General features: G+C 32.4%; 1 protein-coding gene across 2 annotated transcripts in view; it reads left to right on the plus strand.

Annotated features, from left to right (window-relative positions):
• Nucleotides 1–1,677: 1,677 nt before the first annotated feature.
• The window catches only part of LOC143067790 (uncharacterized), a 48,337-nt gene continuing 35,065 nt past the window's right edge, over nt 1,678–14,949 (plus strand). For both annotated transcript variants that reach the window (XM_076241326.1, XM_076241327.1), the window contains exons 1-2: nt 1,678–1,744; nt 13,745–14,008. In XM_076241326.1, coding sequence (XP_076097441.1) covers nt 1,693–1,744; nt 13,745–14,008 — 316 coding nt within the window. In that variant the 5' untranslated portion in view covers nt 1,678–1,692. The remainder of the gene's footprint in view (nt 1,745–13,744; nt 14,009–14,949) is intronic.

Below are 14,949 nucleotides of genomic sequence, written 5' to 3' on the forward strand. Positions count from 1 at the left end.
ACAGACATCATTCATTATGTTTTGTTGATTTTGAAAGCAGAGAAAACTGTGCATCTTATATTCAGCAGGACTATCAGATGACAATACCAATACTAAAAATCCAGGCTAAAATAAGGCTTACACACAGTTATATACTTTAATTCTTTCACAGACCCGTGATATCATGGGTGTGTTCTATTATGATTATAAAAATAACCTATCTTTAGGTGTTTTATAAATTTTTGAAATGACACTGAGAAGTTATTGAACTTTGTTCATTGTTTAATTGACGAGTATATCATGTTCTCATGGCACAGCTGTTTATTATGGATAAGACTGCTGTGCTGTCAAGCAATATGAAGACTACATTGAATGGACATTTATTTATACTTTCAAAGACTCACGTCATCTGTGTTGGGCTTTACAGTAGGAACAAATCCGATTCTTCAGATTGATTTGTTTGAATGGGTATAACAAACAAGTACATGAAATTGAGACAACTTTCCCTCAAATTTCTATCAAAAACTCTCATGTTTACAATATAGGAAATCAGTATTATACAGTGCGAAAACATTTAATACAGCAAAATACTTTTATCTGTTTCAATATAAAATGTACATACAATACTAGAGTGACTTACAAATTAACCATATGCTTATCAATTCATACAATAAACAGTCACAATTTTACTTCACCAGATGCTAATTTTGACAATTAATGTCTCTTCAGTGATATTTAAGGCAAAATAATTAAAAATAAAAATTCTAATTGCAAAAGTTTGAAGAGCTGATAAAACCTATAAATTAAACTTTATTTTCAATGATTTTAGGTAATCAAAGAAGGAAAGATGTCAAATTAGTGATCACAATAACTATTGTTCTGCTGATTCTGTTGTCAACCAACTTCATTATTTGTAAGTATTTGTATATGTTTTTTGCTTGCATTAATCATTATATATTGGCAAGTTTTATTAGCATCTATGGGCCATTCAGATATCCTCTGAATCAAGTTTTTTGGAACGTCTTGAAATTTTCGATCATTTATACAGGAAGTGATCTATGTCTTTCATCCAGTCCCTTTATAAATAGACTACCATGTGACATTGTATACTTCAAAGATCAAAGTAATAAAGACTAAACGTTTTGCTATTTAACAGAACAGATGCCTTTTGGTGTAAATGTTTATTAAGGATCAAGTATTAAAGACACTATTATATAATTCAGGTTTTGAGACTGTCCCTGTACACTTTCTATGTGTAGTTTAAAAATACACTTACTGAAGCTGCTATTGTGCATTGTGTCAATAAACCTTGGAAAAGTATAAGTAGTTGTTCATGCAGTATATTATGTTCAAGAATAAACTGAATAATTCTGAACATTTACCATGTGATATTTTGTATTTCCACCATATCCTAAGCAAATGTCAGAATGCAAAAAGAAAATTTATTGAGCAATATTTCTGTTTAAAAAAATATTTATCTTGGTCAGAAACACATTGATCAGAAAATGGAAAGAAAATTGAAGACAACACTATTCCTGTCCAAAATATTCAATTTCATTTACTGATACTAGCATAATATTGAAATAATTCATTTAAAGATTAATCAAACTAACAAAACATTTATGTTAAGATACAGAATTGACTTTAATCAAGCTATGTTTGAATTAAAATTGATTAATGCTTTCTTTTTCAGGGTATGCATATGTTGAACGAATGTCCAGTTGTATGTCTTCGTGTTTAAACCAGCAATATCATGAATATAGTGGTAAGTTTATGACATCAATAGTTCCTATTATAAAGGTATATATTTTCTAAATGGCTTTTTTAAAATCCATGTGATGTTTTGTTTTTAAGTCCCATCTTAGTTCTATCTGATGTGTTCTGCATTCTTCTATAGCATCATCTGCACATGTAAAATCTAACTTGGCATTAATGAGAGACAGACTGAAAACCTTTAATGTGGTTGGATAGATAGAGAAAAAATATATGGACCCCTTTTAGCATTTTCTTATTGGCCTTAAGGTCTTTAAATAATAATATATCATAAAAATAACTAAGTTATTAGTTATGAGAAATCGTAGGATTTAAGAGAAAAGTATTTTCATACCCATACCAAACCCTAGTCTGGAAATTATTATAATGTTTTATGTCACATGAATAGTGTGAATAAACTTTGTAAAAATTAGGTGAAAGACCCCCAATTTTCATACAACCGCAAACATTTGTTTGCCTACATAAAATAAATGATGTCTTTGTCAGCAGCATCAGCACCAGCGTCGTCCTGAGACACATTTCGTTTCCAAACAATAACCTAAGTTAAAATGGATTAATCTCTATGAAATCAATACCAAAAAAGGTAGGTTGGAATTGATTTTGGGGGTTATGGCATCAACAGTTAAGGATTTAGGGGCCAAAAAGTAAAGTTTTCATAGTTTCCAACAAAAACTTGTGTGTAAGTGTAAGGATCTCTTAGAAATTATAAGAAAGTTCTATGACACAAGGGGAAGGCCGAGATTGAGTTTTTGGGGTAATTAGTTTTAAAAAAATTGTAAGGAGAGGATTTTTTTAATGATTTATTTTGGTTTATATTTAAATTTTCTAAAAATAGTCCTGGTCTATTGACTTTGAAAATTTTGCTTAGTTTACATGTATAAATAATTTTTTTTTTGTATTGTGTTTATTGGCAAAGATAGAATCACATATATATTAACAATAGTAAATATGTTCATAGTACATCAGCAAAATCGATACAAGTACATAAAGTTGATATTTTGAATCCTTCTATAAACATATAATATTATTAATAATAATTTTAAAAAAGAACAGAAAATCTTAATCTGAGGTAGCATGGATTGGGTATATATTTTTATTACGTGAAAGTTAACTTATAAAATCATCATTTAAATGTCCATCATTATCAATTAAATCATTTATTAGCCAGACACCCTTTTCAGTCCATTTTTTATACAGAGGGATTTGATTACCAATTTTAATTTCTTTATTATTCTAAAGATTAGATGTGATAAAATCGTACTCTTTCTTAATAGCTACTTTTGTTTGTAGTTCAGTCCAAGCATTAAAAACCTCCTGCCAGAAAGGATTTCTTACTTGTGTTCTTGGACCTACCAAGAATAATTCATTTAATTCAATTTTTTCGGTACAAGTTAGTAACTTACAATAATTATTAGTTTGTTTGATTAATATTCTTCTTATCCAAGTTAGTTTTAATCCTTTGATGTATTGTTTTAGATTTAACATGTTAAGTCCACCCAGTTCATATATTTGAGCAATTGTTTCTCTTTTAATTTTGTCTGGTTTACCATCCCAAATAAAATTTTTCCAATTGGGGATAAGTATTTGTTAGACCAGCTTTTCGTTGTTCTTTCTATCTTTTTAAATTTGGGTTCAAAATTTAGTGTTCCCATTTCTTGTAAGTCTACTGAATATCTAATACCCAAGAGCGTAAATCTGTTGGAACCCCACTCCAATCCCCACTTTACACACATTGTATCTTGGCTATATTTCCTTTTCCCAATCCAGACTACCTTTGTTTTCTCTAAATTCATCTTGAGACCAGACCATTCAGCATATAGTTCTAAAACACAAAGTGATGCATCTAAGGATTCCGGTGAACCATCTAAGATAAGTGTGGTGTCATCAGCATATTGTGATATCAAAAATTCTGAGTCTTCAATAGTAATACCTTATATATTTTCGTTTTTTCAAAGTAATATGGTAACGTTCCGGGGTTTTCTGGTCAGAATATACACCCGTAGTTACTTTTGTGGGCCTCCGGTGAAGGAAGTAATAATAAAAATCATAATGGAAGTTCGTTAATTGTATTATTTCTATTTAAACAAAATACGTTAATAATTATATACAATAAGTAATACGGCAAGGTGCATTACTTGCACTAAGATTAATAAAACAATTGCTCGGTGCAAGAAGATCTACTTGGTGCACGGCATTTAAATTCTCTGCATACTTGGTGCATTAAAATCTACTTAGTGCACTGCATTCAAATACTCAGCATATTCGGTGCATTAAATATTATCACCAAGTACTCCTACTTGGTGCACTGCATTACTTGGTGCAGCTAGGGGAAATCTACTTGGTGCGCTGCATTCAAATACTCTGCATACTCGGTGCATGGTTAGCTATCTACCCGAGCAAACAGTACATCAGCATTAAATATTTTCACCAAGCAATTTTACTTTGTGCAGCAAATCTACTTGGTGCACTGCATTATCACCAAGTGCTCTTACTTGGTGCAGCAAATTCTAGTTTAAGAGAACTAACTGCATGGAGGTTTTTGGAGAGAATCTCAACGTAAGAACTAAGGACATTCTCAGGATATTCACAGGATATACCAGGATTATCCCAGGGCCAACTCAATGCAAGCATATCTGTAAATCCTGACATCAGGATAATTTCCTGAGACCAGGACCTGAGAATCCTGCGCACAGGTTTATCACAGGATTTTCTACTAGGAAATTTATGTTCTGGATGGTCCCTGGATATCCCTGGAATATCCTTGTTCCAATACCGTCCCATGTTTGACCCTATCTCAGGATCAAGATATCTCAAGATTGCCCTGTGATTTTTCTCAAGATTATCCTGAGATATCCTGCACCATTTTCGCAAGGGAATTTTGTATCTTTAAGTCATGTAGTGAGTCTTCATTTGGATAAAAGCTCTGTGAAACTAAAAAAAAATCGAGTCTGGCCTGTTTTATAGGGTTTGGTTTCCTCCAAGTATATCTTTTACTTTCTGGATTTAGTTCTCTAAAGGGATCAGTTAAGTTGTAAATGTCCTTTATATCTAAAACTTTTTCCTTGGCTTTTGGATTAATTATATTTAAGTAATTAAAAGTATCAAGGTCTTGATTTTGCACTAAGTTATAATCTCCTGTCACAATGACGGTATGATTATCAAATTATTTAATTATTTCACTAACTTTATCATAAAAATCAGGGCTGTCACTATTTGGACCATATAATGTAATTAAAGTAATATTGCTATCTTCAATTTTAATATTCAATCATAATAGATTACCATTTTGATCTTTTTTACTGTGTAAAATCTTATATTCAAAATTATTATTAAATAAAATGGCCACTCCTCTTTGATTTGAAGAAAAGGAACTAAAGACACATTCTCCACCCCATTGATTCTTAACAAATTGTTCATCTTTTTCAGAAAAGTGTGTATCTTGAAGACAATACATGCTACAATCTTTTGCTCTTAGATAGTCTAAAACATCTCTTCGCTTTTCAATTGAATTACGTCCTTGGCAGTTGTATGAGACAATCTGAATAAGATTATTTTTCATTTAGAGTATAAATGACACAAATAGTTTGAAACATAATTTATATATAAAATGACAGAAAAAGTCCCACACAACTGTCAATAAGTAAAGAAAAGTTAACACAATGTGTATTCAAATACTCGGCATACTCAGTGCATGGTAAGCTATTTACCGGAGCAAACAGTACATCAGCATTAGATATTTTCACCAAGCAATTTTACTTTGTGCAGCAAATCTACTTGGTGCACTGCATTATCACCAAGTGCTCTTACTTGGTGCAGAAAATTCTAGTTTAAGAGAAACTACTAACTGCATGGAGGTTTTTGGAGAGAATCTCAACGTAAGAACATGCGTTCCATATTTTATACAACGTGTGACGTAATACACAGGTTATTCATAAACAAGAACATGTAATGTTACATTTGGCGCATTATACTGAAACTAAGTATAAACAAATACAAAATAAACAATTACACACAAATAAAGTCAATATATAGATTTAAAGAAGTTAGCATATAATATAAGGTCAAAGTCAGCTATTTCTCCTGTAAAATAGGAATCCGAACACAACAACGGACATCTGCGTGTATTGATCAAGTGTGGAACAGAGACTACAGTAAAAATACCAGCTTTCAAATCACCGGGGCGTAACAATATTCCTAAAATTTCTGCACATAACAAGAAAATGTAAGGGGATAGAGGATCCCCTTGTCTGCAACCTCTTTCAATTGTAACAAGAGTGCACACACTGAAATGTCTCGCCTTCTTTACTAATCATTGATATTATGTTGATAGTCCTAAGTATAAAGCGTTATTACAACTGTCACATAAACTTAACATTAAACAAGATAGTTAAACATAGACCAATGAACCATGAAAATGAGGTCAAGGTCAGATGAACCATGCCAGGCAGACATGTACAGCTAACAATGCTTCCATACAACAAATATAGTTGACCTATTACTTTTAGTTTAAGAAAAATAGACCAAAACACAAAAACTTAACACTGTCCAATGAACCGTGCAATTGAGGTCATGGTCAAATAAAACCTGCTGGACTGACATATAGATCATAATATATTTCCATACACCAAATATAGTTGACCTTTGGCATATAATATTAGATAAAAAGATCAAAACTTAAAGACTTAACTTTGACCACTGAACCATGAAAATGAGGTCAAGGTCAGATGACATCTGCCCGCTAGACATGTACACCTTACAATCATTCCATACAACAAATATAGTAGACCTATTGCATAAAGTATGAGAAAAATAGACCAAAACACAAAAACTTAACTATAACCACTGAACCATGAAAATGAGGTCAAGGTCAGATGACACCTGCCAATTGGACATGTACACCTTCCAGTCCTTCCATACACCAAATATACCAGCCCTATTGCTTATAGTATCTGAGATATGGACTTGACCACCAAAACTTAACCTTGTTCACTGATCCATGAAATGAGGTCGAGGTCAAGTGAAAACCTTCTGACGGGCATGAGGACCTTGCAAGGTACGCACATACCAAATATAGTTATCCTATTACTTATAATAAGAGATAATTCAACGTTACAAAAATTCTGAACTTTTTTTTCAAGTGGTCACTGAACCATGAAAATGAGGTCAAGGACATTGGACATGTGACTGACGGAAACTTCGTAACATGAGGCATCTATATACAAAATATGAAGCATCCAGGTCTTCCACCTTCTAAAATATATAGCTTTTAAGAAGTGAGCTAACACCGCCGCCGCCGCCGCCGCCGGATCACTATCCCTATGTCGAGCTTTCTGCAACAAAAGTTGCAGGCTCGACAAAAATCTGATAGAAAGTTATTCTGCGTTATTGCTGATTTGGTATTTGTAAAAAAAAGTTTTAACCCAATGTTTTATGGAATTTCCAAAGTTGAAAAAATCAAGAACTTGTTCTATGAAAATCCAGGATATTGTATCAAAAGCTTTTTCAGAGTCAATGAGGAGGAGAATGCCTGGGATATCATTTTTACCGAGCCTGCAACTTTTGTTGCAGAAAGCTCGACATAGGTATAGTGATCCGGCGGCGGCGGCTACGGCGGCTACGGCGGCGGCGTTAGCTAACTTCTTAAAAGCTTTATATTTTAGAAGGTGTAAGACCTGGATGCTTCATACTTTGTATATAGATGCCTCATGTTACGAAATTTCCGTCAGTCACATATCCAATGTCCTTGACCTAATTTTCATGGTTCAGTGACCACTTGAAAAAAAAGTTCAGATTTTTTATAATATTGAATTCTCTCTTATTATAAGTAATAGGATAACTATATTTGATATGTGTGTACCTTGCAAGGTCTTCATGTCTGTCAGACAGTTTTCCCTTGACCTCGACCTCATTTCATGGATCAGTGAACAAGGTTAAGTTTTGGTGGTCAAGTCCATATCTCAGATACTATAAGCAATAGGGCTAGTATATTCGGTGTATGGAAGGACTGTAAGGTGTACATGTCCAACTGGCAGTTGTCATTTGACCTTGACCTCATTTTCATGGTTCAGTGGTTATAGTTAAATTTTTGTGTTTTGGTCTGTTTTTCTCATACTATATGCAATAGGTCTACTATATTTGTTGTATGGAATGATTGTAAGGTGTACCTGTCTAGCGGGCTGATGTCATGTGACCTTGACCTCATTTTCATGGTTCAGTGGTCAAAGTTAAGTTTTTGAGTTTTGGTCTTTTTATCTAATACTATATGCCATAGGTCATCTATATTTGGTTAATGGAAATATTTTATGATCTTTATGTCAGTCGCGCAGGTTTTATTTGACCTTGACCTCATTTTCACGGTTCATTGCACAGTGTAAAGTTTTTGTATTTTGGTCTATTTTTCTTAAACTATAAGTAATAGGTCAACTATATATGTTGTATAGAAGCATTGTTAGCTGTACATGTCTGCCTGGCATTGTTCATCTGACCTTGACCTCATTTTCAAGGTTCATTGGTCTTTGTTTAGTTATCTTGGTTAATGTTAAGTAATTATGTCACAGTTGTATTAAAACTTAGCTTTATACTTAGGACTATTAACATAATATCATTGATTAGTATAGAAGGCGAGACAATTTAGTGTAGTGTAGTAAATCGTATATTAGTCTGGTATTTTCACCAATAAATCTACCAGGTATAAATCCTGTCTGGTCATTATTAATTAGGATTGTTAAAACTGACTGTATCCTTTCTGCAATGCAACTTGATGCTAATTTATAAATATTATTTAAAAGACTGATTGGCCTCCAATTCTTCATGTATTGTTTTGGTTTGTCACCTTTTGGTATGCAAGTTATAATACCTTGTTTTTGGGTAATAGACATTTCCCCTTGATTATAGCCATATTTAATTGATCTATGTATGAATTTACCTATATCAATCCAAACAAATTTTAGGAATTCATTTGTATATCCATCCGATCCAGGGCTTTTCTCATTTTTCATTCTTTTAATCTTATAATTTGACCCCACCCCTTCAGTCATGGTCTATTGACTTTGAAACTTTTGCTTAATTCATATGTATTAGTTTGTGATTAAATCAGTTAAAGCATACCTGTCAACTGACTAGAGATTTTTACAAATCTGAGGGGTCATCCGTGATACCAGCTGGATAGTGAAATAACCAAGGAATTCTGAAAATGACCCGTTTTCAGCTGGATTCCTAAGCCTTCAGATTGATTTCATAAGTGATTTTCCATTGAAATACCGGCAAATCTGTAATTCTCTCTTGACAAGAAGTTCAGCTAGCTGCATGTGTAAACTCAAATTGGTGACCCATTTCAGTGCATGGCTACATTTGACAACTTTGGTGTCAAACACACTGTTAGTTAACACTCATTACCTTAGCTGCAGGTCTTAAATAATGTGTGTATTTCAAAGTTGTTTTAAAAACAATTTAAATTACTTCCCCTTTTTTTCACCTACGCTTTAAACTAATGTTGTTTTTTTAAAGATTAAATCTAAAATGAATTGATTGTTAAAACATAGCAGAATAATACTTTTTCTTATTTTCTATCTTAGAACAATTAAAAAATATGTTTTTTTTAAATTACCTTTTTCATCTTTTCATCTATACTCTAAATAGCGGCGTTTTGCATTTGCGCCGATCTGCATTTCATTTGCGCCGATTTTTTCTTTCATTTGCGCCGATTTTTTTTTTTCATTTGCGCCGATTTTTTTACAGGTAAATTACAGGTGAAATGATATAAGAAGATGCGGTATGAGTGCCAATGAGACAACTCTCCATCCCAATAATGTTATTTTCATTTATCATTTAAGACCTCTTCCGTTAGCCAGTTGTACATATGTTATGAATTGTCAATCATAACATGTATATAACTGCATGTTGTCTCCTGCTTAAAATCAAGAAGTAAAAACTTAAGATAAAAGCACTTTGTTTATACTAAAATGACGAATTAAAAATATATGTACAGCATTCAAATCCATAAAAACGGAATACATTCAAATCATAAATCTGTTCTTGCCGAGTATGTATAGGCAACACATCTAACATATTCCTTTCTTACGATTTCGTCTCTTCTATATTTGGCGTAATTGTCGATAACGAAGGCCATCTTTTCTTTGTCTGGCATACGTACTGGTGGGGGCATTTCTAGAGTTCGCATTTTCTCACAAGGAAGCTATTAAACCAAGAGTTCCAAATGGTGAAGTTGAATTCATCCCTTGGTTAATTTAAGGACGCCATCACGAATTGGTTGACCGTTATGGAAGGTGTACTTGTACGTTGTCTAAGAATGTATGACATTTGTCATCAGAAGGGGCGGAGCGTCAGACAATGTCAAACGTGAAGCAGTCATCGATTTCATTTAGGGAAAGGAATGGTAACCCGAAATACTGGGATAGCCATTTACCAATTGCAATGTCACTTGATTTATACCTGTAAATCCAATTAGGAAAAAATATAAAATCGGCGCAAATGAAAAAATGAAATTGGCGCAAATGAAAGAATGAAAAATTTCAAAATCGGCGCAAATGTCATACGCCCCTAAATAGCAATTAAGAAAACATGATGTTTAAAAACTTCAATTTGTACAGAAAAAAAACTAAATGGCACATTGTATGTCATGGAATGAATATGAAAAGAAATTGAGGCAGTGTAACACAAACCTCAAAAAATGTTTGTATGTGTTATGACTTAAGATGTCATTCTTCAATGAGGGTCATGACCCGCATTTTCATTGTCATAGGTTGACAGGTATGGTTTAAGATGAAAAATTAATGAAGGGTCAATGGTATTTGGTATAGAAATTTTTAAGAATTTTAGTATTGTTTGCATGGAGATTATATAGCTCTACCCCCTCTTCATTGTTCATTGACTCTGAAACTTTTAGATATACTGACTGACTTTAAAAACACAACACACTCATTTTGTAGATTTATTTTACCAAATCGTGCTCGATCCTCATACAACTACTATTCATGCTTATCAATCTTCTTTCTCTTTCTAAAAAATCAACATCTGACTTACCTGTGGTTATTGTACATACAAGATTATTGGGATTGCACAAATTTCAGAAAGCGGAATTTCGAAATAAAAGATTTTTTCATTTTTTTTTCTTTGTGAAACAGTTCTTTCAATCCTTGGCCACACTTAAATCAGTTAAGACATGTTACATATTGAAAAGACTGAGGAATAAATTTAGGTGTAATACCACCAAATCATGGTACGTCACATCTGGTTTTATACGAAAGTAGGTAGAAAAAAATATTCCCTTGAATTTGACAGTTGTAGGTAATTTATCCTACATTTTATTGCAGTGAAAACATTTCTGTGTCATAAACATATGTCTTGGGTATTTCAAAACACCATTTATTTTTCTTAGGATTTCTAATGAAAATTTTGTAATCTTGAGGTTACATGGTGACTAAACCTTGTACACAGATAAAATAAGGGGAGAAATTTGATTGGTTAACTTCCAATGATGGTTATTTTCTTATATGCAATGAAATGTCATAGGAATTTTTTCATAGTACTGGACAGGATAAAACTTTACTCATGCCAAGTATTTCTTTATTTGAAACAAAGATAAATTCTCCACATTTTTTTGAAGAGTGCAAATTTAACAAAGACTAATAGGGGAAAATCAATGGTGGTATTACACCTAAAAAACTGACTCAACACACTAAAATACTGCAAACAGGAAAATGTGAATGTGTTGCAACCAGACAATTTGACGTCAAATACTTGTCTTACTGTCCTTCCGATAATGATGCCAGTTGATGAGATTTGTTGAAGACCATCAATGACCAAAACAACATGTAGTGTCAATGCAACATCAACTTCTAATCAAATTGCTGAATGCCATTTTGCACAGATTTATGCCATAAATGTTTCCCATTAACTGAAAGTTTCAACGGCATAATTATCAAAACCCATTGTAACAGTTTTGGTAGGAACAACAGCAAAATCAGAAAGTGCAAAACAACTTAAACATGCTGAACAGTATTTGTTGACCTTTCTGACAAAAATATTTGGCGTTTTTTACAGACAGTTTAACATTGGAGTTATGAAAGAACTTTCTGTTCATAAGTTTTTTTACAAAAAAATGCATATTTGAAAATGAGAATTAAAAAGAATAATCTATTGTTGCATTTCATAAGTCGGTCAGTATGGTTTACAAGTTAATGTTTTTGTTTAGGTTTGTTTAAAGTGAATGACTTATAATAAGTCAAAGATATTTGGTATGCAGTTGTATTACTATTAGCATTGGCACATCTCATTAACATGGAGATTGTTTACCCATGTGCCTCAGTCATGGTTCATTGACTTTGTATTTGACTAACTTATGTAACATGTTTTAAGTATTGCTATGTTAATGTCAACATTTGCATAATCAAAATAATCAAAAAGTGAGACATATCTCTGTGATAACAGTTTTTTAGTAACAAGAGTTGACTCAGTGTTCTAGCTACAAAGTTTGAACAGGGCGCAGCACCCATCCTTTTTTATTGACGCCCATGTTTTTTTTTGCCGTCCCTCGGGTGACTTGCCATTTTAATCGCTGAAAAATCAGCAATTTCTGCCTTTGAAATACCGGTAAATTCGTAATTCTTCCATGAACAGGAAGTTCAACTACTGGTGCAAACTGTAAAATTAAGTAACCCATTAAGTGCATGGCTTCTCCTGACAGCTTTGGTGTCAAACACATTGTTGATTAACACCAATTACTTAAAGCTTTAGGTCATACATAATTTGTGTATAATTAATAAAATGAGTTACTTCCCCTTATTTATCACATGTTCACAATATATTCCTTAAATTTATGTTTCTTTTCGTAAAAGGATTAATATATATAAAATTTATTTAATGCAAATGCATATAAGGGAATGAATGTGACCTACCGAATTACACTATTTACCGGATGTGTTATCTCATAAACAACATGACGGGTGCCACATGTGGAGCAGGATCTGCTTACCCTTCTGGAGCACCTGAGATCACCCCTAGTTTTTGGTGGGGTTTGTGTTGCTTATTCTTTAGTTTTCTATGTTGTGTCATGTGTACTGTTGTGTGTCTGTTTGTCTTTTTCATTTTTAGCCAAGGAGTTGTCAGTTTGTTTTCAATTTGTGAGTTTGAATGAATACCCTCTGGTATCTTAAATTGTCCCTCTTTTAGAATATTCGTGTAAATTATTTTCACTTGAATACACTTTAAAAATAAATATTTTGAAAATTATAATTTACATCTCTACTTCCATTAACTGATCTATCAAGTACAATGAAGTATAAAATATTCACAATTTCTGTTTACACACTTTGTGAAACTATTATTGAAACATCAACTATATAATATGAAGGAAACAGCTTCCTAAAAGGGTCTCAGCATCATGACCATAGATTAATGAAATAAACCATATAAAATTGTGCCAAAAGTATTGAAATATATTACTCCATTTTAACTGAAACTTGAATTTACAAGAATGCATAATACAAGTTATGTGCTTATAATAAGTAATGAGGCTTAAAAAAATGACGTGTAAAATTGCTTTTTTCAGTGACATTTATGCGTAAAATTGCCCTTTTTTCAATGACATTTATGTGTAAAATTGCCCTTTTTCTGACTTGCACCCTGCCCTTTTCAATTTTCAAAGTTGGGGAACACTTTGCAAAAAGCCACAATGCCTCTGAGGCTGTATAGCAGATAGCTTGCTAGAGTTGTTTGCTGTTTATATCATGATTATGTGTATTTGACCATATTGTACAATCTTTTCAAATCGTCTAAAGTTATAAGACTATTATGACTTAAAGAAACATTGTTTTGCCAGTTGAATAACAGGAAAAAAATACAAAAGTTTGATATACACTTAAGAATGTACATGTATACTGTGTACACAATTCTGTCTTTTTTCCCTTTTTGCACAGTGGTGGTTGACATTTTGCAATAACATAGCAATCTTTTATGAATTGTTATTTTGCAGAACTGAAGATTACTGAGGAGTTAAAGAACATCAAATTTGAAGAATCAAATTCTGTATTGTTTGAATGTACAGTGTCTAAGAAAAAAAGTCGAGCAACATGGCTGAAAGATGGCAAACAGATTCAGACTTCAGACATGTCATATGATTGTCAGTCAGAAGCGAATATTCATTCTCTTAAAATTGAAAAGGCAAACCTACAAGATGTTGGAACATATACAGTTATCATTGAGGATAAGTTTAGCTCTGCAACGCTTTTCAAAGAAGGTAATTTTATGCATGGAATTAATATTTAAATGATGAAAATCATGAAAATTGAGGAAAGGTGAGATATGATAAAAAATGTGCTTGTTTAAAATTCAACATACTTTTGAAAAACTATTATATTCATCCCAAACATAAAGATTAAAAGGACAGTTCTAAAACTTATTTGCTTTATAAATATAAGTGTCAAATATGTACTCTTGATTTTTTTTTTTTTTTTTTTTTTTTTTATATATATTGACATTTCTCCGCACAAACTACTAATGCCTCATGTTTGTCTTCTCAAAGTAAAGATACACTTACCGGGTGCACTTGAGTCATTTTCAACATAGTATTCATTGAATAATAATACATTGCTACTATTTTGTTGAGTGTATTTTCTGTGTTATATTATTTTATTTTATCATTTTTATAACACTTGTTACATATCTTTTACTGTGTGTGTATTGCATATGTTATTGTTTATAATAATATTGTCTGTATCATATGCCCTCCTGGGGCCCTAATTTGGTAATAAAATATTCTATTCTATTCTATTCTGTACTTACTGCCAATGAGCCGAACAAGATAACTTTTATATGATATAACTGCTTCAAGTTGATACCAGAAACAGATCGGGATATGAATGAATTGGATTTTTCCCTTTCTGTTTTTGAGAAGTTGACTTACAATGAAAAAATAAAATTACCACTTCCACAAATTATTGGTCCGCATGCCGCTCCCAAATTAGTTTCTTGTAATTTTTATGCCCCCACTGTAGCAGAGAGGGTATTCAGTTTTATCCTTGTCTGTTCGTCTTTACGTCTCAAAGTTGGTTTCAGGTCTTTAACTTTAGTTTGCCTCAACCAAATGTACTGAAACCTATATACAATGGTTATAACCACAAAATACAGATCAAGTTTGAATTTTGATGGTGTCACTTTAACCAAGACGACTTTGTTTTG

This window comes from Mytilus galloprovincialis, chromosome 3, assembly GCF_965363235.1.
Source record: "Mytilus galloprovincialis chromosome 3, xbMytGall1.hap1.1, whole genome shotgun sequence".
Lineage (NCBI taxonomy): Eukaryota > Metazoa > Mollusca > Bivalvia > Mytilida > Mytilidae > Mytilus > Mytilus galloprovincialis.